Source organism: Gracilinanus agilis, chromosome 1 (assembly GCF_016433145.1).
Source record: "Gracilinanus agilis isolate LMUSP501 chromosome 1, AgileGrace, whole genome shotgun sequence".
In the NCBI taxonomy this organism is placed as follows: Eukaryota; Metazoa; Chordata; class Mammalia; order Didelphimorphia; family Didelphidae; genus Gracilinanus; species Gracilinanus agilis.
In genome coordinates this window covers 425,962,672-425,988,058 of record NC_058130.1, presented here as the reverse complement: position 1 = coordinate 425,988,058, position 25,387 = coordinate 425,962,672, and the positions used below count along the sequence as shown (strand labels likewise).

Genomic DNA, 25,387 nt, shown 5'->3' with positions numbered 1-25,387 from the left:
CAACAACAATACCTAAGAATATTAGCTCCTTGGAACAACTCTGCTCTTTTTTAAAGAGTTTAGCATCTATAATTGTCACCTGAGATTCAGCCTAGTGTGATGATGAATGAGACTGCCTTCTGGATGAAGAAAATCAATTTATTGATTAGGTTAGAATAACCAATAAATTAATTGATTGGTGATCTTTTGGTGATCAAAGACTCCAAAGTCCCATAAATACAATTTTGGGAGCTCATTATTTAGTGTCCCCCTGGACATCTCTGATTGGTGAATAGTCGATGAGAAGAGGTCCATCAAATTTGCATTCCCTTTCTATTTCCTAAAGTGGTGGTGGATTATCACATGTCTGGTCCTGTGCCCCCAACATTTAGAGGAAGGAGTCAACTACTGCCCAGTTAGGAGTGACCTTATCTAAAGGGAAATTCAAGGACTTGGGTCTGCTGCTGGTAGACATACCTGACTTAGACTGATTCATATTTACTGAGCAAGACAGAACTCATAAGGAAGAGATTCTTTGGGTGGGGCATTCCTTGAGGCTCCTGGGAATAAAGGAATGAGTATAGAAGTTGACAGATAATATAATGTCAAACTAAGAAATAAAAATAATTCAATGTTAAAAATAAATCCTCTCACTAGTCATATATTGATTATCATCAGAAGGATTGCTACCAAGTAGTAATTTTTTTCTTCTCTCTGACTCTCTGTCTCTCTGCCTCTTTCAGTCTGTCTGCCTGTCTGTCTTCTTATTAAACTATTATAGACTGTCAACTAAGGCATGGAATGGTGGTGATCTTCACTGGTAGAAGGAATGTCATCCTAGCATAATGTCTGAATTTTTTTTCCTTCTCTCTGACTCACTCTCTTTCTGTCTCTCTGCTTCTTTCGATCTGTCTTCTTATTAAACTATTATAGACTGTCAACTAAGGCATGGAATGGTGGTGATCTTCATTGGTAGAAGCAATGTCACCTAGCATAATGCCTGAAAATAGTAGGGGCTTAATAAATGCTTGTTGAATTGTGAAATATTGAAACGCACATGAGCTATTGTGCTATACAATAAGGATAAACAGATTTTTTAAAAATAGCATGAGTCCTCTGGGAACTTATAAAAACTTCTGCAGAAGCAGTTTCATAGGAAGTAAACACAATCTCATTTTTATCAACCTGAACTTTAACCCATGCTGCTGCCAAGGAGAGGGAAGAGGAAGGGAGGACATGGACCTGTCCCATCATTAGCAAAAAGAAAAAAAATCCCAGAATTCTCAGTTATAGTTCTTGAGAGCAATAAACATATTGTGTAGATAGTTCTATGAGAGGGTCACTGGTTCAAACCTTTTCCTCATTGTTTTTCACTCATTTTGATCACATCTGACGTTTCTTGACTTCATTTGGGGTTTTGTTGGGAAAGATACTGGAGCAATATGCCTTTTCCTCTTCCAGCTCATTTTACAGATAAAGAAACTGAGGCAAAAGAGTCACGTGACTTGCCCTGGGTTCCATAGCCAGTAAGTATCCAAGGCTGGTTCTGAACTCAGGTCTTTTTGTCTCCAGGGCCAACACTTTATCCACTGCACCACTTAGCTGTCCAACAGCAGCTCAGTAGTTCCTCCAATGGTTGGCCTCAAAAACTTTTAGAAACTCAAAAGAACTTTACTGCCGCTTGTTACAGCCAATAGGGGCTCTTCTTTGTGTCTACAGCCACTACAGCAAGGTGGCATGTGAATATATTGGGCAGGGAGGAAGCAGATATGTATATCAAAAGGGCCTGGAAAGTGGAACGAAGCAGAAATGGCGGGTATATGAACCACTTGTCCCTTTATGATCCGAAAGCACTCCATACCTGCCTTGATCAGGAAGTGGTCCTTATTTAGCCTCGGCAGTGATTTTGTTCACACACATTGTGTCCTTGGAACAGTTAGGGAAGCTTCTATCCAAGAGCTCTGAGCTTTCATTTTTGGCTGACTCCCCGAGGCCATTACTCCTCTGGCCTTCATTTTTCATCTGTATTGGTTGTCTTTCCAAGTTAACTAGGCCATAGGATGTACAGGCACATTAAAAAATGTGTGTATGTGTATAGAGTGAAGAAGGGGAGAAAAAAATTAGAAGGAAGCTTCATGATATGTACTAGCAGATAGTTTTCAAGATTCAAAGTCCAGGGGCAGCGAGGTGGCTCAGTAGATAGAGAGCCAGACCTTGAGACATGAGGTCTTGGGTTCAAATCTGACTCAGACATTGTGTGACCCTGAGCAAGTCACTTAACCCCCATTGCCTAACCCTTATGGTTTTTCTGCCTTGGAATCAATATACAGTATTGAGTCTAAGATGGAAGGTAAAGGTTTAAAAAAAATAAAAATAATATTCAAAGTCTTTGTCCAGTTTTTTTTCTCGTACCCCCAAATCTTCTCCATCTCCTTTTATTGCTCTCAGCCTAGGATAGTATGGGTACATGCTTCTGGCAAATATACTTGGGCTGAATTACATAATTCTACAGTCAGTTGAAAAGTGAAAGAATTTAGTAAAAGCCAGTTATTTGTTGACTTATTCCCCTGATGGAATTTCTCTTCTGGCAGCTCTTTGGGTATCCCCTACTATACAGATCCTCATGACAGCAGAACCAATAAGGGAAAGAAAGGAGAGGAAGATACAGGCCTGGAAAAGACCTTAAAGTTCCTGTCTAGGTGGCTTAGTATATAGAGCACTGGGCCAGGAGTCAGGAAGATCTGAGTTCGAATATGACCTCAGATATTTATTATGTGACCCTGGATGAGATCACTTGATCTCTATTCATCTAGGTTTTTTCAACTGTAAAATAGGGATAATAAAAGCACCTACCTCTCAGGTTCATTGTGTGGATCAAATGAGATAATAATTATGAAGTCCATAGCACAATAACTGGCACAGAGTAGGTTTATTCCTTCTCTTCCCCTCACTTCATCCAGGCCAGCCCCTTTATTTTACAGATAAGAAAACCGAGGCCCCGAAATAAGCCAGACAGCATATAGAGTCGGACAGTCAAGATGGAGAAGGGCCTTGAGTCTATGTTGTATGGGGATAGGTTGAAGAAAATGGCGACCTTCAGCTTGGAGAAGTTTTGGGTAGCGGTGGGGAGACAGCACAGGGGACATGGTAGTTGGGTCTAAACCATCATGGGGAAGAGGGTTTAGAGTTGTTCTGTGACCCCAAAACACAGAGTCAGAAGCAATGGCAGTCAGTGCCAGGTGCCAGATGCAAATTTCAATTGGATGTCAGGAAAATGTTCTTAATAACCAGAGTCCTCTAGAAGTGGTGGTAAGTTCCACTTCATTGGCGGTCTTCAAGTAGAAGAAAGAGGATCACTTGTTGGTTATGCAATAGTGAAATTTTTTTTAAAGGAGTATAAAAACTGGACTAGATAAACATCAAAGGCCCTTCTGACTCTTAAGTTTGTGAATAAATGAAATAATGCTTATAAGGCACTTTTCCAAAGTTTAAAGCTCCATATACATTTATATATATATATATATATATATAAAATAGTATTGTTATCATTATTCTGTCTCTTATACACNAGTTTTGGGTAGCGGGTGGGGAGACAGCACAGGGGACATGGTAGTTGGGTCTAAACCATCATGGGGAAGAGGGTTTAGAGTTGTTCTGTGACCCCAAAACACAGAGTCAGAAGCAATGGCAGTCAGTGCCAGGTGCCAGATGCAAATTTCAATTGGATGTCAGGAAAATGTTCTTAATAACCAGAGTCCTCTAGAAGTGGTGGTAAGTTCCACTTCATTGGCGGTCTTCAAGTAGAAGAAAGAGGATCACTTGTTGGTTATGCAAAAGTGAAAATTTTTTTAAAGGAGTATTAAAACTGGACTAGATAAACATCAAAGGCCCCTCTGACTCTTAAGTTTGTGAATAAATGAAATAATGCTTATAAGGCGCTTTCCCAAAGTTTAAAGCTCCATATACATTTATATATATTTATATATATATATATAAAATAGTATTGTTATCATTATTGTCATTATTACCTCTGTGGAGGGTCTTGCTCAAGGTCTCACAGATGGGAAGCAGCAAGAGTTATTTTCCATCCTAGCCTAGAACCATGTTGGGGAAGCTGTGGAAGCTCATGCAGGAGGGGGGCTGCTCCCTCTCCCTCTCTACACTCACTGAGGACATTTCTCACATGACCTGCCCCTCTGCCCAGCAGCCCAATGTGAGCATTTCCTCCCTCCCCTATCTGGGGTAAGGAGAGGGGGGGGGTCACATGTGCATAAGCACAGTTTGGGCACTCAGTCTCTAAAAGATTCACCATCACTGGCATAGAACAAGCTCTGCCTAGGTTTTTGGTCTGATTTCTAGTTGGCCTGCCGTGATTCCCTCTTGGCCTCAACTTGATTTTATAACTGTATTGCATTTAGAAAATGATATTGTATTAATTAGAGATTTTGGGCCTTTAAACTACATACCCCAGAATTCCTTAGTGTTTCCCAGAATTCCTTTTGAGCTCTCCACCATGTTGTGTGGTCATGTTTTTGTATATAGTTTGCTGTAAGCATTTCCTCTTCCTCGCTTCCCCTTCCACTCCCCCAATGTGGGCTGAGAAAGGTGGCTTTTTATTCTTGTTTTTTATGTTAGTTATTATTAATAAATCTTCATAAATATAATACTTAGAATATTGGATACTAATTTTGAAACACAGTATTTAGAGGCAGTGAGATGGCTCAATGAATAGAGCACCAGGCTTTTAGCTGGGAAGTCCTGGGTTCAAATCTAGTTTCATGTAATTCCTAACAGTGTGACTCTGGGCAAGTCACCTAACCTCCATTGTCTAGCCCTTACCACACTTCTACCTTGGAACTAATACTTAGTATTAAGTCTAAGATGGAAGATAAGAGTTTAAAAAACTACATTTAAACAAATACATTTTAAAGAATAGTCATTTATTCAGATGTAAATATGTTTATGCATATAAAAGACAAGGTTGGGGTTTTTTTTACACATTTACAAGAAAACAAATATGTAATTTACAAATTTAGAAACATGCCAGGCTATGATTCCAGTTTCATTATCTAGGCTATATCTGCTATGACTGACAATCTTTAGCAGCGACAGTAACTTAACTCCCCGGGATGGGATAATAATTAGCAAAGACAGATGTGATAAGAATTTTTCAGGAATTTCTTATATAAATACTGAGAGCAACAAGTATAATGTGTCGGTGAGTCAATAAGAGTAGAGCTATTTCATACTTTTTAAGGAATGGCAGGCCTAAAAATCCTTGAAGAAGAGTGAATAAAAAGAATCATTTGAATCCATATTCACATAAGAAGCTGGACACCATAAGATGGCACCAGAATGACATAGAGCATGCATGTACTTGCTTATGGGATTTAAATCCTGTCTCTGCCATTTACCAGCAAATTATATCACCTGTCTGTGTCTCAGTCTCCTCATCTGCAAATAAGGAAGTTGGACCAGTTGCCTCTAAGGCCTCTTCCAAATTTAATGTTCTAGAATTCTATGGAGATTGAAGATCTTTGGCCCAGAGTTGCCATCATGGACACCTTATCTTCTTTTAAAATGCATAAACCCAGAGAAAGAACTGGTGGAGTTGGAATGTGGATCAAAACAATTATCTTTCACATTAGTTTATGTATGGTTTTATTCTGGGGTTTGGGTTTCATATAGGAATTCTCTTACAATAATGACCAATATGGAAGTATGTTTTGCGTGATAATATATGTACGACTCAGATCAAAATGCTTACCATTTCTGGGAAGAGGGAAGGAAGGGAGAGAGGAAGACAATTTGAATCTAATAATTTCAGAAAACATGACGAAAATTGCTATTACATGTAATTGGAAAATAAAATATTATATTTTTAAAAGAGTAATAGTCTTGGGTAGAAAGGAAGGAGAGAACATGGACTGTAAAATGTCAGAAAATGAATATTAAAAACAATATCAAATTATTTATCAAATATCAAATATTTATTAAATATCAAATATTTTTTAAAATTCATATACCATACCACACCATAAAAAAAACCCTATGTAATTTCTCTTTTAGGAACATTAGGAACATATATCATACCATACCATAAAAAAACCCTATGTAATTTCTCTTTTAGGAACATGACTTAAAAGATTAATATCAGGTTTTTTAAAATGTCTCTATGATTTTTGGAATACACAATTATGAAGACTTTAAATTCTTACTCACCAGCTCAGTGATGGAGATGGGAAGTTGGAAGTGGGGAGAACCTTGGCTGTTACATGATCTTTCACAAACCCCTCTCCACTTGATTTGCTTTGCCCATCACCACCACAATAGCCACTATGTTTAGGCTTCTATGAATATAAACATGGAAACTACACCAATTTCTCTCTAACTTGCCTTCAATAAATTTGTGGAGGATCCAGCAGAAAGAAGAAAGCTACTAACCCCAGGTATTGGCAGCTACACCCTTCCCAAAACCCAGTGCCCTGAAGAATGGGTATTTTCAGATTTTCATTTAAACAGCTTCTAGGTTACTTAGGGAATAAACTGACCTGGCCAGTAAGAATAGAAAGCAAATAGTTTGTTAAAGCCATCACCCAAAATACCAGTCTACCAAGATACAGATTGGGTACCAATTTTTAGAGAGAAAATGCATTCTATTAAGTCATTGAGGAAACATATCAGATATTGGTGGTGCTATGTTCCTTGGGTAGTTATAGAGGTTGAGTTGGTATATAACCATTCTTTCTTCCAAAGGTAACCTGGCTAAAAATTCACATTGAATTACTCATTACAAGCATGTTAATGTTCCCTTAGGCAAACTCGAAGGGCACATTCTTCCTTGCCTCCTGGGAAGGGAGGTATTACTTAATTGTTTATCTATTTGTGACATCTAGCAACAGTGATTAAGTGTAGTTAATATCTAGTCAACCAAAAGATTGTGAAGAAACTCAGGAACGTTTTATGAGAAAATACCCAGAAAAAAACTCGCACAAAAAAGTAGAACTGCTAGTCTGATTGTTTCTAGCTAATGATCATGGAACCAAGGTGCCAGGGTAGTTCAGCTCTTAGGCCTATTGATATTCTTTTTGAAGATTTTTTTTTCTGCAAGATGGAACAGGTAGAAGATGAATTTGATTTCTTCTTGACACTAAAGAATAGAATTAGGAGCAGTAGGTAGAAAATGGAGAGAGAGATATTTTGGCTTTGTAATGATTGAACTTCTTGAGAGGTAATATTTTTTAATTTAAAATAATTTCTTAATTGACAAGTCAAGACATTCTAATCTGGTCAAAGGATACTCTCTATAAATTCAAAGACGTACTCTTGCCTTCACTGGGAACCTATATACACTTTGGGGAGTCTTATTTATTATTCCTCTCTTGAATATACCAAGACATCTCTAAGGGGTAAGTAGCTAATTAGGAGGTGGTTCATCAAACTCTCAGCTGTATTTCACACAAGCAGGTGATGATCTTCAGGTCTACCAGAAGAGAATCATTATAAAACCTTCCTGTCAGTCAGGTTTTGTGAAAGAACACATTCCTGGGGATTCCCAAGAACAAAGAAGATATAAAAACCTACAGTCCAGATGACACACAGAAATTATTTTCTAATATCCAGGAATTGATTTGGGCCTTTTTACTCAAGGGCCCTGATATAAGAATTATTACAATATATGAAAAATAAATTCTCACAGCTTGATACAAAGAAAAACTTCCTAATGATCAGACCTCTCCAAAAATGGCATTGATTGCTTCAGAAAGTGGTGAGTTCTTTCTCCCTGGCTATCTTTGGAAGCAGAAGCTAGACATCACTTTCTAGAATGCTGTTGAGGGAATTCTTGATTCAGGATGGGTTGGAGAAGATAACCTTGGGAGGTCCCTTATCATGCTGAGACTATGATTTAGGGTCAAAGTTATTCCGCAGGAAAAGCTCTCACCAGGTGACACACACAAACAGAAAAGGGTATGCGTAGCAATAAAAAATAGGGGTGTTTATTGTTTCCTCACATAGCCCTAGCAACTCACATGCAAACCAAAATCAGGCACCTCAGCATCACTATTGGACATTTCAGTGATGTTCGACCCAGGATAGTACAAAATATATATGGCGGTGACTTTGGTTCCTCATCATACAGCACAGTGCTGGGTGTTGAGCAGGCACTTGGTAAATGTTAGTTAAATTAAATGTAACTGTGTCAATCCCTCGCACGGAAAGGCCCCCAGTTTATAAGGTACATGAGAATTCCCATTTGTCACATAGACTGGAGTGTTAGGCTGGAGGTTCACCCCCAGCAAGGGTGGCTCAATGAGGGTCTAGTCTTCCCACTGTGCCTGGCTATTGCTTTTTTTTTTTTTTTTTCTTTTCCAGTCAAGATCTTGTCCCCACTTCCCAGAAAAACTTGCTTTGGCTTAACCCTTTAGGTCTCCATTCACGGAGGGTGAAGAATAGGAATTGACGAGTCCTTGCTGGTCATTCTTCTTTTGACAACGATTCCTGATGAACTTGTAGAGGGCAAAGAAGGGGATGGCCAGGCATGGGACTCCAGCCACAAAGACCACAATAGCATAGACCCAGCCAGGATAAGCCTTTTTTTCTGATTTAGGAAATTCCTCCTAGGAAGAAAAATACAACCCATCGTTAAGTATACAATATATTCTGGAATTGAGCTTTCCAAAATTAAAAATGGGAAAAAAAAGCTATCTGGGGCCGCTAGATAGTTCGGTGACTGGAGAGCCAGACTTGGAGTCAGGAGGTCCTGGGTTCAAATGTGACCTCAGATACTTCCTAGTTGTGTGACCCTAGGCAAGTCACTTATCTCCTATTGCCTAGCCCTTGCCTCTCTTGTACCTTGGAACCAATAAACAGTATGGATTCTAAGTCATAGTATCTCTATATTGGTTACAAGAATATTGTATATTGGCTTCTAGGCAGAAGAGCAGTAAGGACTAGGCAGTGGGGGTTAAATAAATAGCTTGCCCAGAGTCGCACAGCTAGGAAGTGTCTGAGGCCAGATTTGAGCCCAGGACCTCCTGACTCCAAGCCTGGCTCTCCATCCAATGAGGCATCTGGCTGCCCCCAAAGATAAGGGTTTAAAAAAAAAAAGAAAAGAAAAAGAAAAAATCCTCTCTTTTGCCCTGTCCTTCCCCTCAACTCCTTCCAGGTCTTTCTGAATCAGAAAGAGGGAGCAGCCTCCCTTCCTCTGCAGATGGGCTTCTCCATCACCCAGCTTCAGGGCAGTCTCTAGGGTCCTCCCCACAAACCAGAAGACACCATATATAGATATGCTTCTATGTACTTACATATTCAGGGTTCCAGACACTGTATGTCAGCTCCTCATTGACTTTTATCACAAAATAGAAGAGGAATATCACCAACATGATGAGAGGACTGATTACTCTCCATGTAACTTGCCAGAAGATATTCGGCTTATGACCTATCATAAACTCAATATCCTTATTAAACCTAGAAATAAAGACCAAGAGGAGAAAATGAACTTGTTAACCAAACAAAATGGAAAACAGCCCTTTCCCTCCAGGTGCTAACCTTCTACTTAGTTTACATTACATCAATGAGGTTCTCTTGAAAGTGGGGCAGAACAGATCTTTACTGACAGAATAGATCTTCCTTAAAACATAGCTTTAATGTAGGTCCAGCAATCTATAATTACTGCAAATGGTAAAAGAAAGTGATAGTCCTGTCTATTTATTGCAATGCTACCCATCCTTTGAGGTCCAACTGAGTCGTCACCTGCCCATAATGTCTTCTGTGATGACTCAGGAAGTCCTCAGTAAAAATTCAGTTTCAGACAGTTAACTAGCTGTGTAACCTTGGTCAAGTCATTTAACTTCTGCTTGCCTTACTTTCCTCATCTGTAAAAGAGGAATAATCATAGCACCTGCCCTTCCAGATTGTCGTGAGGAACAAATGAGACAATATTTGTAAGTCATTTAGCACAGCACCTGGCACTTAGGAGGCTTAATGTGTGTGTGTGTGTGTGTGTGTGTGTGTGTGTACATATACATATACATATATATATACACACATTTATTTATCTATTCAGCCATTTATTTATTTATCTTTTCAGCCATTTTATTTATTTATTTTTGGGTATTTTTCCATGGTAACATGATTCATGTTCTTTCCCTCATTAGGAAGCTTTTAANGGGTATTTTTCCATGGTAACATGATTCATGTTCTTTCCCTCATTAGGAGGCTTTTAATAAATGTTTATTCCCTTTCTCTATCTCCTCCTTTCATTCAGAAGTGTCTTTTCTCCCCTCTGATTTCCTATAGAATTTAGCTTATATTATATTTGTGAGACTTACTGAAATGACTTTGTCATTTCAGCCAGTTAAGAAATGGCATTTCCCATTTCTTAACATATTATATACATATACTTTCTCCCACTAGAAGCCTCTTGGAATTGGGGAATGTATATTGGATATTTTCAATTTTTACCAGCACTCAAAACAGAACCTTCTCAATGGAGAAGGTAGAAAGTAGTTCTTCACAAGGTCATCCCTCTCTAATCCAACCCCATACAGTTATCAAATGGGTATTTCTCAAGTATGAATGGGTCTTGCCACATGGTCCCCCTGCCCAAGAAGCACTACTGGCTCCCTGTCACCTCTGGGACAAAATACAGACTCCTCTGTTTGGCCTTAGAAGTCCTTCACAATCTGTCTTCAGCCTCTCTTTCCAGACTGACTTCACATTATTCCCTCTCGTGACGTCTCTGTTCTAGGCAAGCCATTCCCCGAGCCTAGCATTCCTTCTACCTCCTCTCTGCATTTGTGCAGGCTCCCTTTCATCATTGAACTGGCATTTCTCCTTGTCTCTGCATCCTGGAATCCTAATTTCTTTCAAGGTTTGGCTCAAATGTCACTTCCTACCAGAAGCCTTTCCTGACCCACTTACCTCCTGCCCTCCCCAAATACTTTATAAGCATTTTCTACTTGTTGGTCAGTCATTTTTCAGTCATGTCCAATTCTTTGTGACCCCATTTGGGCTTTTCTTGACAAAGAAACTGGAGTGTTTTGCCATTACTTTCTCCAGTTAATTGTACAGATGAGGAAACTAAGGCAAACGGAGTTAAGCAACTTGCCCAGGGTCATATAGCTAGTAAATGTCTGAAAATGGATTTGAACTCAGATCTTCCTGACTTCAGACCTGGCACTCCATCCACTGTACCTTCTAGCTGGCATGTCCTATTATGTTATCTGTCTACATGTTGTTTCTTCCCAGAAGAAGAGGAACTCCTGCTTTATTTTTGTCCTCGTATCTAGCCTTGTGCCTGGCACAAAGGAAGTATTTAACAACTGAATTGTTGAATGGTATTTTAGAGATTTCCGTTGTCCCTTGAGCTCCTTGAATTTGTCAGCAAACTAGATGCATTTGTGGATTCATGGGCGCTGTTTCTAGGGAACTCACTTTACCTCTTATAATTTTACTTCAATTTAAAACAGAGGTTCTTAGCTTGAGATCTATGAACTTTAAAAAAATATATTTTGATAAGTATATTTCACTCAAATTGGTTTTCTTTATAATCCTATATATTTTATCTAATGCATTTTAAAATATTATTCTAGGGAGGAGTCCATAGGCTTCAGCAGACTGCTAAAGGGATCCAAAAAGAGAATAAGAGTCTTTGATTTAAAGTTATCTTTTCTTTTAAGGTCTATTGTGCTCTCATAAACCAGATGTCATTGTGATTCTACCATTATCCACCAGGGAGCAGGCTGGCCCTGCTTCAGATTTTATTCTTCTGCTCTAATTCTAATTTGCCCCTTTAAAAAAAATCTCCATCAGAAGCCCACTTTTATTTCCTACCTGTCTATTCCATAAATGTAAACGACTGCAAACATCTCACAAAAGGCAATGACAAGCAGGGGGATGGATCCGGCGTAGCCATCTAGCAGTGTGAGCCAGTACTGTCCCGAGTTCAGAGTGAAAATGTAAGCCAGGAGGTAGGTGCCCAAACAAATGAGACCTGCAGTAGGAACAAAGAAGAGGCCAGCAGGTTATCTTAGATAAGAAGAATAGAAAGAAGCTCCAGATCGGGTCAGACTTTAGATAACCTGGAGGTTTAAAATAGCGAGAAGATTCCCTAGCCATGAAGTTGCTGATTTTGTTTTCAAAACCTCTCGTTTTACCTGAAATTACCCTTGCTCTGCCTTCCATCGGAGGAGACCTTTATAGATTAGGATTGTGGGATAGAATATTTTGTAAACCAGGTCTTAATGGTCATGAATCTGGGACTGGGGTTGTTTGCTCTTCTGTGAATGGTTTTAAAACAGATTAATTCCTCTAAATAAGACCAGGTTTAAGCATTGGCCATGCAAGTGGAATTATTTCATCCCCAAGCAGGCACACTTTAGATTGGTACCATGTCATCAAATGCAATAATGAAGGCAAAGTACTTTAAAAACCTTAATGTGACTTATGTGTCTATTATTATTATTATTATTGTTATTATTATTATTATTATTATTATCCCAACCCATGATTCATTGCATTATAGAACTCCTAAATTCATACTCTTGGGGGCAGCTGGGTGGCTCAGTGGATTGAGAGCCAGGTCTAGAGATAGGAGGTCCTAGGTTCAAATCTGGCCTCAGACACTTCCCAGCTGTGTGACCCTGGGCAAGTCACTTGACCCCCATTGCCTACCCTTACCACTCTTCTACCTTGGAGCCAAAATATAGTATTGACTCCAAGAAAGGAGGTAAGGGTTTTAAGAAAATAATAATAATAATAAATTCATACTCTTAAGGGGTTACATGGATATAAGAGGTTAAATAATTTTCCCAGGGATACATAGCCTGAATGTGTAAGCAGTGGAATTTGAACTCAGCTTTTCTGACTCTGAGGCCAGGTCTCTATCTGTCATGCTATTCCCTTCCCAGAAAAGCTTCTGACTCCATATTTTACCACATGAAATAGTCGCCTTCTGTAAAAGGTAACTTATTTAAGATGTTTTAATTAGGATACATTCACTGTTTTATTAATATTTTGTGTGTATATAACTTCTCCATGTAATCCTCTTAGATGGCTAATATTATAGCAAGTTGAAATCATAATAGAATTAATGATAAGGAATAACACCAATTATTAATTAAATTATGTATGAGAATCAGTAATCAATAGTCATACTATGAGTAAAAATTACAAAGAAAATCCTCCAAAATTTTTTGGCTTAAGGGGATTCATCTAGCATCCTGGAACGTGTCCAGATGGTATGATAACTCCATTGGTTTTGAAGTTATTGGAAGTGACCTTGGCATTTTCCATTTGTGGAATTGATCATTACTTTATAGAATATACCTTCTTGAAAAAGGAGACCTTCACAGGTCACCCCACCCCCAGAAGATGTGTTCAGAAGACCACTCCTCTTTTAAAGGGGAGAGGGGATCTGTATAATTTGACTCCACGTATACCAGGGACACTGAAGCACTGGGTGTTTGGATGAACTGATATGGGCCTGGATCCTGCCATTTTGTAATTTATAGCTTTCTGCAATCAGTGCCATTATGGCTCAGATAACTGCTTCCCAGTATTTAGTTTTTATTTTTACACTTTTCACCATGGAACTTCCCTCAGTGCCTGAGACATTTTCACCCTGGAACTGCCACATAAGCTCCTTTTCCTCTTGGTGAAGTCTATAAATGTGGTAGTGGTGGGGCTCCATTTTGAGGGTAGCCCCAGGCTGGCCATATCTCACTCCCCTCCCCAGCTCCCATCTGTCTCTCTGGACTCCCCATCCTTCATGTAACTGTATGGCTACCTTCTCCTTCCCTCCCTCTTTTCAGTTCTTTTGTATGTTGTCTTTCCCTATTAGAATATAAGTAAGCTCCTTGAGGGCAGAGCTTTCTTTTTATCTTCCTATCCTCAGGGCTTAGTACAGTGCCTAGTACATAGTAAGCTCTAAAAAAGATTTTAAACCTTTATCTTTTGTCTTAGTATCAATTCTAAAATGGAAAAGTAGCAAGGGCTAGGCAATTGGGGTTAAATAACTTGCCCAGGGTCACACAACTAGTGTGGATTTAAAAATTAATATTCAATAACTAAATACTATATTTTATAAAGTTTTATTAATAATAAACTAACAAAAAAAACTAGCTAAAAGGTACTAACCAGCCCGCTCCCAAGAGCAAAAGAGAGGAAGAGCCAATTATAAAACAATAACGTGACCAGGCAAACATGAAGGCACAGGAGAGATTAAAGGGAATTTTGGGAAATACTAGGGGACTATGGGGGATGCAGTCCAAGGTTCAAAATCTCCATTTATACACTAGAAAATATCTGAGGTCAAATTTGAACTCAGGTCTCCCCAACTCCAGGCTGATGCTCAATCTTCTGTGCTATTTTAGTGGCCCCACAGTAAGTTTTTAATAAATATTTGTTGATTTATTAATTATTTAATGTACTTCAATTTATGTGGTTGATATCTGTATGTAAATGAAGGTTTTGCAAATCAAATTGTCTTCCAAATGTTATTTTATTTTATTTTATCTTTTTTTTTTTTTTTTTAAATTTTAAACCCTTAACTTCTGTGTATTGACTCCAAGGCAGAAGAGTAGTAAGGGTAGGGTCAAGTGACTTGCCCCAGGTCACACAGCTGGGAAGTGTCTGAGGCCAAATTTGAACCTAGGACCTCCCGTCTCTGGGCCTGACTCTCAAACCACTGAGCTACCCCGCTGCCCCGCCAAATGTTATTGAAAGTCTGTCCTTTGGGAAACCTTGGGCACAATGTAGGGACCTTTAGTAATTCATGCAGATGATAAGCTTTTAGTTTATTTGTTTAGAAAGTATAATTTTCACAAGTTGGGTTTTTTTTTCTGTTTTGTTTTTATTTTGTTTTAAAGTAAGAACACCTTAACAAGAGAAGAAACCTACTAAAATGCAGCATTTGTATATAATATGGTATGGTTGAGAGAGATGGCCTTGGAGCCAAGAAGACCTGGGGTCAAATCCTGCCTCTGAGGTATACTGTCTGGATAACACCGGGCAAGGCCTTTAGCCACTAAACAACTCTTAAACTATTAGTTGCAGAAAAAAAAGGTTTGATCTGAATTTTTAGAAAGAATTTCCTTATCTAGGAGTTCCCTGTACTAATGAGATCTCAGATCTAGTCCTCATCTCCTAGTTTATAGCAGTGAGCCCACCTTTTACAAATAATAGACTCATCCCTCCAACAGGAGCCTTATAAAGGATTCCATCATATAGGATTCAGAGATGGCACATACCTGTTAGAAGTTCCTTAGGCCATTTTTGGGGGATGATCTTGAGATCCAATAGGGGAACAACTACTCCCTCCATATTTCCAAACATAGATGATAAGCCTAGACAGAACAGCATTATGAAGAAGAGGACAGACCACAGAGGTGAAAGTGGCATTTTGGTGATGGCTTCAGTGAAGACGATGAAGGCTAAACCTGTTCCCTCTACTCCCTGTAGGACGGAAAGAGTCATATAGTAAGCAACAATCTATTTTATTAAGCAGATGTCAATCATACAATGGTTTGAGTCTCCTGAAACATCAAAGTGGTTCTGCTTTTATTTTTTCTTCTCTCTAAGTTCTAATCATCTTCCAAAAGACCTTGAGATAAAATCTGTACTATAGATATTTTAGAATTAAATTGATCTATAATTAAATTCAAATTTATATATGTCTATGTTTTTCCTCTCTGGAATTTCATTATGGCAAGGGGTAGAGGGGCAGCTAGGTGACAGAGTAGATAGATTGCTCGGCTAGGAATCTCCCTGAGTTTAATTCACTTAACTATGGTTGCCTGAGTTTCCTCATCTATAAAATGAGCTAGAGAAGGAAACGACAAACCCCTAATGGGATCACAAAGAGTTGGACACAATTGAACAACAATAACAACAACATGAAATGGTGGTAAAATAAAATTAATTTTATCTATGTCTAGCCTGGGGCCATTTGCTCACACAGGGATACCAGAAAAGCTGTCCTTAATTCATAGAACATTATGGGTCAGTTTCCACTGAAAACTGTAGCTCCTGGGTCCCCATCAATGTTTTTACTTTTACTAGTCAGCCAGAGGACACATTGATTCAAAACTAACAAAAATTTAATCAAACAATGTAGCAAATGAAACTACAGGGAAAGATTTCCCTAGGATCCCAACATGGGATATATCATCCCACAGGTTGCAGCACCACTAGCGGAGAAGAAGACACATGTAAGAACATGTGTAACTCAGAAACATGAAAGAAGGCACATGGAATATACATCATGTAACCAGGAAATGTGTATAAAAGGTCTCATATCAGAAATTTGTGTTTTCTCACCTCCCTATACAAAAAGACAAACTAGATAATTTAGGACCCAAGATTTTTTAGAGTTTAATTTTTTAATTGAAGTCTTCCTTTCTGACTCTTAGCATGGACCAAATGAATTAGATAATGGCTACTTCTCCATTGTGCATGGTCTGTATATTTCCTTTACTTTGTTAAAGCATTCTTCTAGAACATTTTTCATCCAAGACCTAGTATCATTGAGCTGGAAGTAATCTTGGAGATCACTTGAGCCAACCATCTCCTTCAATAGAGGGGAAAACTGAGACCCTGAGGTTAAACAGGTAATAAGTAGCAAAACCAGGATTCAATAACATGCCTTCTGATTCCAAATTCTGTGCTCTTTCTACCATTCCATACTGTGGTTTTAAATAGATTGTTAGCTTTGCTTTGTATTTACTCATTACAGGCTGTCTCCTTATCTTATTCCTCCCCATCCACCAACTCACTCATCAAAATTATATGATTCAAGTCAGCAAAATTTTTTATTAGCCTCAGTACTGTAAGTGTTAAAAAAAAACCAGAGTAAGAGAAGTGAAATGATTTGAAAGACATAAACTAATATTTAAACAAGATTAAATCTTTGTTAGCAGAACGTGAATCATCAAGACATACCAATTGAATGACAATATTATATAGCTCCCAGTGTTACCTCTGTATGGACACAGCATATAAATAGACATGGTATAATAATAAATCCCTGTTTGGGCTGATAGCTAAGAGGTAATTAGTAAGCCTTTTAATGTTCATTCACAAACCAAGTTATTCTTGTCCTTGGACCAACTCTTAACTCTTGTTATTCCGATGGCTGAAAGGAAGGAGTTGAAGGAAGGTTTTGGTTGAATCTAGTCTCTGATCAGAAGTCAATGGCCCTCCCAGAGACGACCTCATAGCTACATTTTAAGTCCCATCCCCGGAATATTCTCAAGGAGTTGAGCAGCTGACATGCAAAAATATGTTATTTTAATATTTTTTTTAAAATCTCCTTCTGTCTTAGAATTGATATGAGTATTAATTCCAAAACAGGAAGACAGTAAGGGCTAGGCAATTGGGATTGAGTGACTTCCCCAGATACATAGAGAGGAAATATCTGAGATCAGATTTGAACCCAAGACCTCCTGACTCCAGGCTGGTGCTCTATCCATTGTACTACATAGCTGTCCCTGCAGTCCTCTTTCCATTATATCATGGTGCCTCTCTTAGTAGAGTTAGAGCGTTGACAGTCCTACATACAAATCTGCTCCTGTGTTTTTCCTATTTCAAGCTTACTCTCTAAAATATCTTCTTCCAAGGGCTACTGAAGCTACTGCTTGTTCTTAGTGGACTTCCATAGTTTAGATCTCATTCTTCCATGCATGGAAGTAGAGTCATAAGATGGAGAAGCCAGCTCAACAGCATAGCTAGCTCTGGATCCCCAGCCCACTGGAGACTTTTGCTGTCAGGTAAACATGACAGAGTGGGTAAACTGGGATGCAGACTGCAAACAGGAATGTTGACTTACTTCTGATAGAAAAGAATTCATGTCGCATGTCTTAAAAGTCAATGTTTCAAAGACGTTGGGGTAGGTTGCATTATACCACTCTTTCATTTCTTCAAAGTTGTCCTGGGTGACGTTACCTTCAGGCAGATCGAATGCATTGGTCAAGGTCAGGATGTTTCTAGAAAGAGAGAAAACAAACCAGGAGAAATTAATGGGTATGATAATCTTAGACCATATCAGAGCCCTTAATAAAATCCAACTGCTGAGTTCTGGGAGCACTATGGAATTCTGTGAGGCAGCTTTGACCCTTCTCAGGATCATGGATGCTACAAGACACACAAAAGCAGCCATAACAAAAGCCTGAATTATTAGGTCCTTAGGAGTACATTTGCATCAATAAAAGGACATACCTTACCAGGTTCTAAGTATATTAGAAATATAAGTACATAAAAGTACCAATATGCAAAGTATATGTTCCAGTGTACTAAGAATCTAGTATAAGAGCAGAGATTTAGAGCTAGAATGGACTTTAGAGATCCTAGAAGCCAACTCTCTCATTTTACAGAAAAGGAAACTGAGGCCCAGAGATTTTAAGTGACCTGTCTAGGATCAGAGAGTTAGTAAGTGTCTGAAGTTGGATTTATGTCCAAGTCTTCATCTCTCCAAGTCCTACTTTCTAGTCACTGAAATTTGTGTTATAAGTGCTTATATCGATGCATGTAATAAGGTTCCGTAGAGTCTTTCAAATGGGCAACTACATAAATGGGATAGAGTGGTGAGTCTGGAGTCATGAAGACCAGTGTTCAAATTTAACCTCAGACATTTACCAGCTGTGTGACCCTAGGCAAGTCACTTGACCCTATTTGCCTCAGTTTCCTCATCTCTAAAATGAGCTAGAGAAGGAATGGCAAACCACTCCAGCATCTGCCAAGAAAGCCCCAGATGGGGTCACAAAGAGTCAGCAATGACTGTAATGACTGAACAACAATGAAGTTCTTCAAATGCAAGAAATCTTGAGACTTACTGACTGAAGCAGTCATCATATCTCTCTGTGGCTCGGAAGCCAATGATGGAATATACCACGGTTGCTGCATAAACAGAGGTGAAGCCATTGATCACAGAAACAATCACAGAATCCATCTCGCAGTTGTTGCTATGGATCAAGAGACAAATGTTAGTATAGATGCAACCTTTGGCTGATAGTGACTTATATTTGCCTAATGATTTAAGGTGCACAAAGCACTCCTCCATCCCCAACAGGTCCAAGTAGATATTTCCAAATCCCAACTCCACTGCTTATTAATACATACTCGTAGGGCCATAGCCAAGTTGTTCAAACTCTCTGGGATTCTATTTCTCCCCCCCCCCTTTTTTTTAAACCCTCGCCTTCTGTTTTAGAATTGATACAAGTATTGGTTCCAAGGTAGAAGAGTGGTAGGGGCTAGGCAATGAGGGTCAAGTGAATTGCCCAAGGTCACACAACCAGGAAGAGTCTAAGGCCACATTTGAACCCATCTTTAGGTCTGACTCCCAATCTATTGAGCCACCTAGCTGTCCCCCACGTCTTCTGTTTCTTAATCACTAAAATGAAATGATTAGATTAGATGATTTCTAGGATTTCTCATAGCCTCATTTTAGTATATTATTATTCCTAGTATATTATTATTCTAGTATATTATTTATTTCTTCATATATAAAATTTTATATATGTCATATATTTTATATATACATATATGTTTTATATATGAAGAAATAAAACTCAGAGACTGTGATACATCCAAGGTCATACAACTAGTAAATGACACAGGGAAGACTTAAATTCGAACTTGGGGAGAGGGTCCCCAACTCTCAATGCAGGGCTCTTTCTGTAATACTACATCACTCTGTGTGCTTTGCGACACCCTCTGCTCCTTCTAGGTCAGCAACCTTGAGAGCCGATGGTCCCCACAGGGCAGAGCAAGCTTTAGGAAGCCCTTTCTGGGGAGTGCCCCATTGATGAGGCTGTACAAAGCTCTGTTTTGCCATTTGTTCACTGAAAGCCTTTCCCACACCCATTATTACTTCCCCTATCACCAACTTACATTTGGCCCTTGGACTTGGGCTTTTGGCTTCCATGGGTACCTCACTGAACTCTGCAGTTTGCATTTGTTAACATCTCCTCTGTCTTTCTTGTTCATTTTTTATGATGCTCCTAACTTCCCTGTGTAGAGATTTTGCTCCAAGAATTTGGGGGGGGGGCGGGAGGAAGAAGGGGAGAGTTGAGCAGGAAGGGCTGGAGCAGGAATGTATTAGAGCAATCTCAAAGCAACTGTGAAAGCTAATTTGTTAACTTTTCAGTGTAAGCATTTATACCTCAGAAACTGGCAAAAAAACCCAACACCCTAAAATTAGGGCTTCATTTATTATTTTGTTAATTGTCTAGCCTTAAGAAAGTGAGATAAGAAAATGTTAACAAAGTAGTTTAAACTTAGAAGAAGATATTAATAAAGTAGTTTAAATTTAGAAGAAAATGTTAGTAAAGTAGTTTAAACTTAAAAGCTTAAACTTGTGATGGGGGCAGCTATGTGGCTCAGTGGCCTGGAGACAGGAGATCCTGGGTTCAAATGTGGCCTCAGATACTTCCTAGCTGGTGATCCTGGCAAGTCACTTAACCCCCATTGCCCAACCCTTGCCACTCTTCTGCCTTAAAACCAATAGACAGACAAAGACAAAAAATGATTCTAAGACAAAAGGTAAGGGTTTTTGTTTGTTTGGTATGTTTTTTTTAACGTGTGGTACAGATTTTGTTTTTCCTTCCAGAGATTTGATTTTTAAACATTTACTAGCAGACCATTAGAGGGGACATTGACAGGGGCAGGCAGAGCCAAAATGGCAAGAAACTGGGAGCACAGCAACACTGTTCTATTTAGCAATGCCTCCCTGAACAAGAGCAAGTGGACGTCTTTAATAAATCTAGTAGAAGTGTCGTAAACTTAGTGCTTGGTGTTCTTCTGTTTCAGCCACTTATCCTCTTTGGACTCCTTGTGCTAGGAAAGTGGAATGAGGAGTAGTTGTGATGAGCTAAGTGTATATGTCAAATTAGGGAGGCAAATACGCTATGGTTCCCTGAGAAAGATCTCCTTCACCACCTAAGTGAAGGATCCAAAGGTCTTCTGATCTAGTTGTCCAGAAGGACTACATTTCAATCCTGAGAAGATAGAAGAGGGAATGTCTGAAGGAAGGAACATCATTCCTACAGGTCCAGTTCTTGGAACTATTAAAGACCTTAAAGAAGACCTAGTCAAGTTTCTTCCCTTTGCAGGAGAGAAGAATGGAGAAGAGCCAGCCTACATGGTTTGAACACAGTCCCACAGTCACAGTGGTACCAGTCTATCCTGAAACCTAGTCAGGTGCTCTGCTCATCCTGCTGAGATGGCCAGCCCAGTTAGAAAAGACTAGAAAGAATTGATAGGCCAGTGCAAATGAGGAACAGACAAGCTGTCCTTTAAAGAAATGCTTCCTCCCTCTGGCTTAGCATTAGATTGTGAACTCTGAGGCCATCTGAGGGCTCATTGATTTCATTGAGGAGCATTAGGGTCTAATCCATCCTAACCACAAAATGGCAGATTTATAACAGTAAGGGATTTCCCAGGCCATCTGATCCAAATCTTTCATTTTACAGATGAGGACACTGAGGCTCCCTTAATAGGTGGCTTAGTGGATTGAGAACCAGGACTAGAGAAAGGTCCTTGGGTCAAGTCTGACCTCAAATATTTCCTAGATGTGTGATCCTGGGCAAGTCACTTAACCTCTGTTGCCTAGCTCTTATCGCTTTTCTGTCTTGGAACTGATATACAATATTGATTCTAAGACAGAAGGGAAGGGTTTAAAATACACATGTGATATATATTTATATCATTTGTATATATATAAATACATATATAAAATATCTAAATTATATGTACATATATATATGATATTCAGAAACTTGCACCTGGAAATGTTCAAGTGCACTAGCATTTGCTAAGTTCATAATAAAAAAGAACATTTTTTTAAAGAAAAGAAATCCTCAGCAAGTTCAAATGCGTCCTATTTATTCAGTGAAAAGGCAAGGTGCATTAGACCCAGGAGACACACATTTAATTTCCGTAACTGGTTTGTTTCCAGTGTGCCTCCAGCATTCCCAGTCCCTAATTAAAGATCTGGATCAGAAGGTTGGAGCTGGGGAGCCATTAAAGGTCACCTAGTGTAGCCCTGTTATTTTACAAGTGAGGAAATAGAAGCCCAGGGAGTGGAAGTAGTTTAAGGTTCCACAATAAGTTAACAGCAGAGCTGGGACATAAATACCCAGGTATTTGGAGTCCCAGGTCAGTTCTCCTTGGACTCTTCCCAAGCTACACAGCAATCTCTAGCCCCTTCTATGCAGAATGATAGTGAATTTGGAGATAGAAGGAACCTTAGAGATCTTATGAAGCATGCTCTCTCATTTTTAACCCAGTATGGTCCTTTTTCTGGCTCTCTGGCCCCTTCTCTGACCCTAGGGTGGACAGTGCGTAGGGTTCTGGTTCAGGAGTCAGAAAGATCTGAGTTCAAATCTGACCTTGGACACTTATTAACTGTGGGACACTGTTTGCCTCAGTTTCCTTATCTGTAAAATGGAGATAAAAATAATAGCATCATTCTCCCAGGGTTGTTATGAGGATCAAATAAGATGATCTTCGTAAAGCACTTGGCACAGTGCCTTGCACATAGTAAGTGCTATAGAAATGTTAGCTACTATGGTAATGATGATGGTGATGAGTTTATTAGCTACCAATGAGTTTCTAACTTACTTTGGGGCACAGTGTATAAATATATGAAAAGTTATAAAATAGTAGAAGACAATGTTAGATATTACAAGGCAATACATGGCTCATTGGTGGATGAATAGTGTAGACAGTGAGGATCTACAACCTCAATAGAGCCAGAAATCACCAAGACTAATGGAGCCTGGAAAAGCTTCAATGAGAAATAATAATATAAATAATGGGCAGCTAATGGCTCAGTGGATAGAGTGCTGGCCCTGGAATCAAAAAGGCCCAAGTTCAAATTTGACCACAGATACTTACTATGTGACTCTAGACAAGTCACTTAACCCTACTTGCCTCAGTTTCCTCATCTATAAAATGACCTAGAAAAGGAAATGGCAAACCATTCTAATATCTTTATCAAGAAAACCCCTAATGGTGTCACAAAGAGTTGGACATGAGTCATATATATATATATGTATATATACATATATATATTAATCGAATGAATGAATAAATAGACAAAATTAATGACTAATAATTATAAAGCACTTTAAAGTTTGCAAAATGCTTTACATGTATTATCTCACTTGACCCTCAGGAATAGGAGAGAGGACTAAACAGGCCTTAAAGGATAAGGTAGGATCTGGGCAGATGGAACAGAGTAGAGATCTGCCCAAGTAGAAAAAATGGCAGGGGCATGGAGCAATGAATAAACAGATTACTCTGGCTGGCGTTGGAGCCATCTTTCAATGGTGTCAAAAGGGAAACAGTTGGAAAAGTTTTCTTCATGGCTCATCTCAGGCGCCATCTTTTCTGTAGGCCACTGCTGGGTTTTTCCAGCTGACCATGCTCTCTGTCTCCTGCCTCACATACTCTTTTATTATTTTTTTTAACTCTTACCTTCCTTCTTAGAATCAATACTGAGTATTGATTCCAAAGCAGAAGAATGGTAAGGGCTAGGCAACAGGGGTCAAGTAACTTGCCCTGGGCCATATAGCCAGGAAGTTCCTCAAATATTCTTCCAGGACTTTGGTCTCTTCTTTGTACTTTCTGTCCTTTAATCACAAGTTTTCACCCAGACCAGATTCCCTTACCCAACTCTCCACTTCCCTACTACCACCAGCCAAGAAAACAGGGGATCCTTAAGGAAAAGAATGTTTCATTTTTGTCTTCAAACCCCACAACAACTACCCCAATGTTTTACACATAGTAGGCACTTAAAACATGGTTTTAAACTGAATTAAGGGAATATTGGGATCAGATTGAGGAGGGCCACGAATTCCAACCTGTGGAGTAGGGAGTTGCTTAAGGTGCTTTTGTTTGAGACATGATCAGAGCTATGTTTTAGGAAGATTAACTTGCTAGTTTATGGACAAAACAATTTTTGGTTAAGGAGATAGAGCTGTGGAGAAGCCAGATTAGAGGCCACTACAATTGTTTGGGTTTAAAATAATGGGAGTCTGAACTAGACCAGTAGTAGTGGGAATGGAAGGAAAAGTACCAATATGAGAAACGTTAGGAAGAAAGACTGGACAATTCTTGTTCACTGATTAGCTTTTATAATAGAGAGAGAAAGAGGTTAGACTTTCAGAATAAATCATTTATGAATATTTACTAAAGCAGATCAACTGAAGATCTGTTCTTGGCAATTTTATTCTTGATTTTTGTATATATTAATATCAGAGTATCGAAGGTTGCAGTAATCTATGTCCTTGAAAATACTAAAACTGCATTTCTTTCTGAATATTCTATAGTTTAGAAGGATCTCCCTCAATTCATTCAAAGAGCAGAGTTTTTACCAAACTAGTAACTTAGAAAACATTCCTATTTTTTGAAGGGCTTTCATATGCATTCCTTCTTTTCATCTTAAATACATAATTTGAGGGTAGGTATGGGAGTTGTTATTATCTCTGTTTTACAGAGAGAGAAACTGAGATAGATAGTAATTAAGTAATTTGTCCATGGGCTCTTTCTAGCCTACCTCTCAGACCAGGAACCAAATATAACTTTTTCTTTGTATCAGATACTTACTGCACAGAATTGTAACTGGAGAAGGAAATGAGGCCTCCGAAGGCCAGGGAGAATGAGTAAAACACTTGGGCTCCAGCATCCAACCATGTGACAGGATTAGCTAGTTCTGTGACCTGCAAAATCAAATAAAAAAGAATTAATCCTGTATGTCGGTCAGTAACTCAAGAGTCCCACAATCCATCTCCCTCTTTTCTACTTTATAGGAAAGCATTCTGTTCCAATGAGACAAAAAAAAAAAAAAAAAAAAAAAAAAAAAAACACCTAAGAAGCAAGGGATGCCAATGGATTTCATGGAAATTAAATTTCCTGGTTCTTTTCCAAATGTTGGGGTCCAATTTCCTTTTATTGCTACTACTTGCTTAGCAAAAGAGCAAGTAGTAGTACATGTGGTTGGGAGGGAGTAGGAAGCACATGGGTTATCATGAATACAGTCAGTACCAATGATGCAATGATGTAGACTGCTGATTGTTTTGAGGAGCCTGCAGATATTCTATACAATTCTTGAAAGGGACCAGAGCATCTGTGTAGAAGCTAACTCTTTGCCATTAGTAATAGCTTCTGTTGAGGCAGCTAGGTGGCTCAGTGGATAGAGAGCCAGGCCTGGAGATGAGAGGTCCTGGGTTCAAGCTGTGGGACCCTGAGCAAATCACTTAACCCCTAGCCCTTATAGCTCTTTTGCCTTGGAACCAATTCTTAGTATTGATTCTAAGACAGAAGGTAGAGGTTCTCTCTCTCTCTCTCTCTCTTTCTCTCTCTCTCTCTCTCTCTCTCTCTCTCTCTCTCTCTCTCTCTCTCTCTCTTT

The 25,387-nt window shown here is 39.0% G+C and overlaps 1 protein-coding gene across 1 annotated transcript in view; it reads right to left on the bottom strand.

The window, feature by feature from the left end:
* Nucleotides 1–7,954: 7,954 nt before the first annotated feature.
* The window catches only part of SLC6A19 (solute carrier family 6 member 19), a 56,586-nt gene continuing 39,153 nt past the window's right edge, over nt 7,955–25,387 (bottom strand). The window contains exons 6-12 of the mRNA XM_044665310.1: nt 24,586–24,698; nt 18,810–18,938; nt 17,807–17,963; nt 15,231–15,435; nt 11,815–11,974; nt 9,285–9,447; nt 7,955–8,597 (exon numbers count right to left, since the gene is read on the bottom strand). Of these exons, the coding sequence (XP_044521245.1) occupies nt 8,394–8,597; nt 9,285–9,447; nt 11,815–11,974; nt 15,231–15,435; nt 17,807–17,963; nt 18,810–18,938; nt 24,586–24,698 (1,131 nt within the window). The 3' untranslated portion in view covers nt 7,955–8,393. The remainder of the gene's footprint in view (nt 8,598–9,284; nt 9,448–11,814; nt 11,975–15,230; nt 15,436–17,806; nt 17,964–18,809; nt 18,939–24,585; nt 24,699–25,387) is intronic.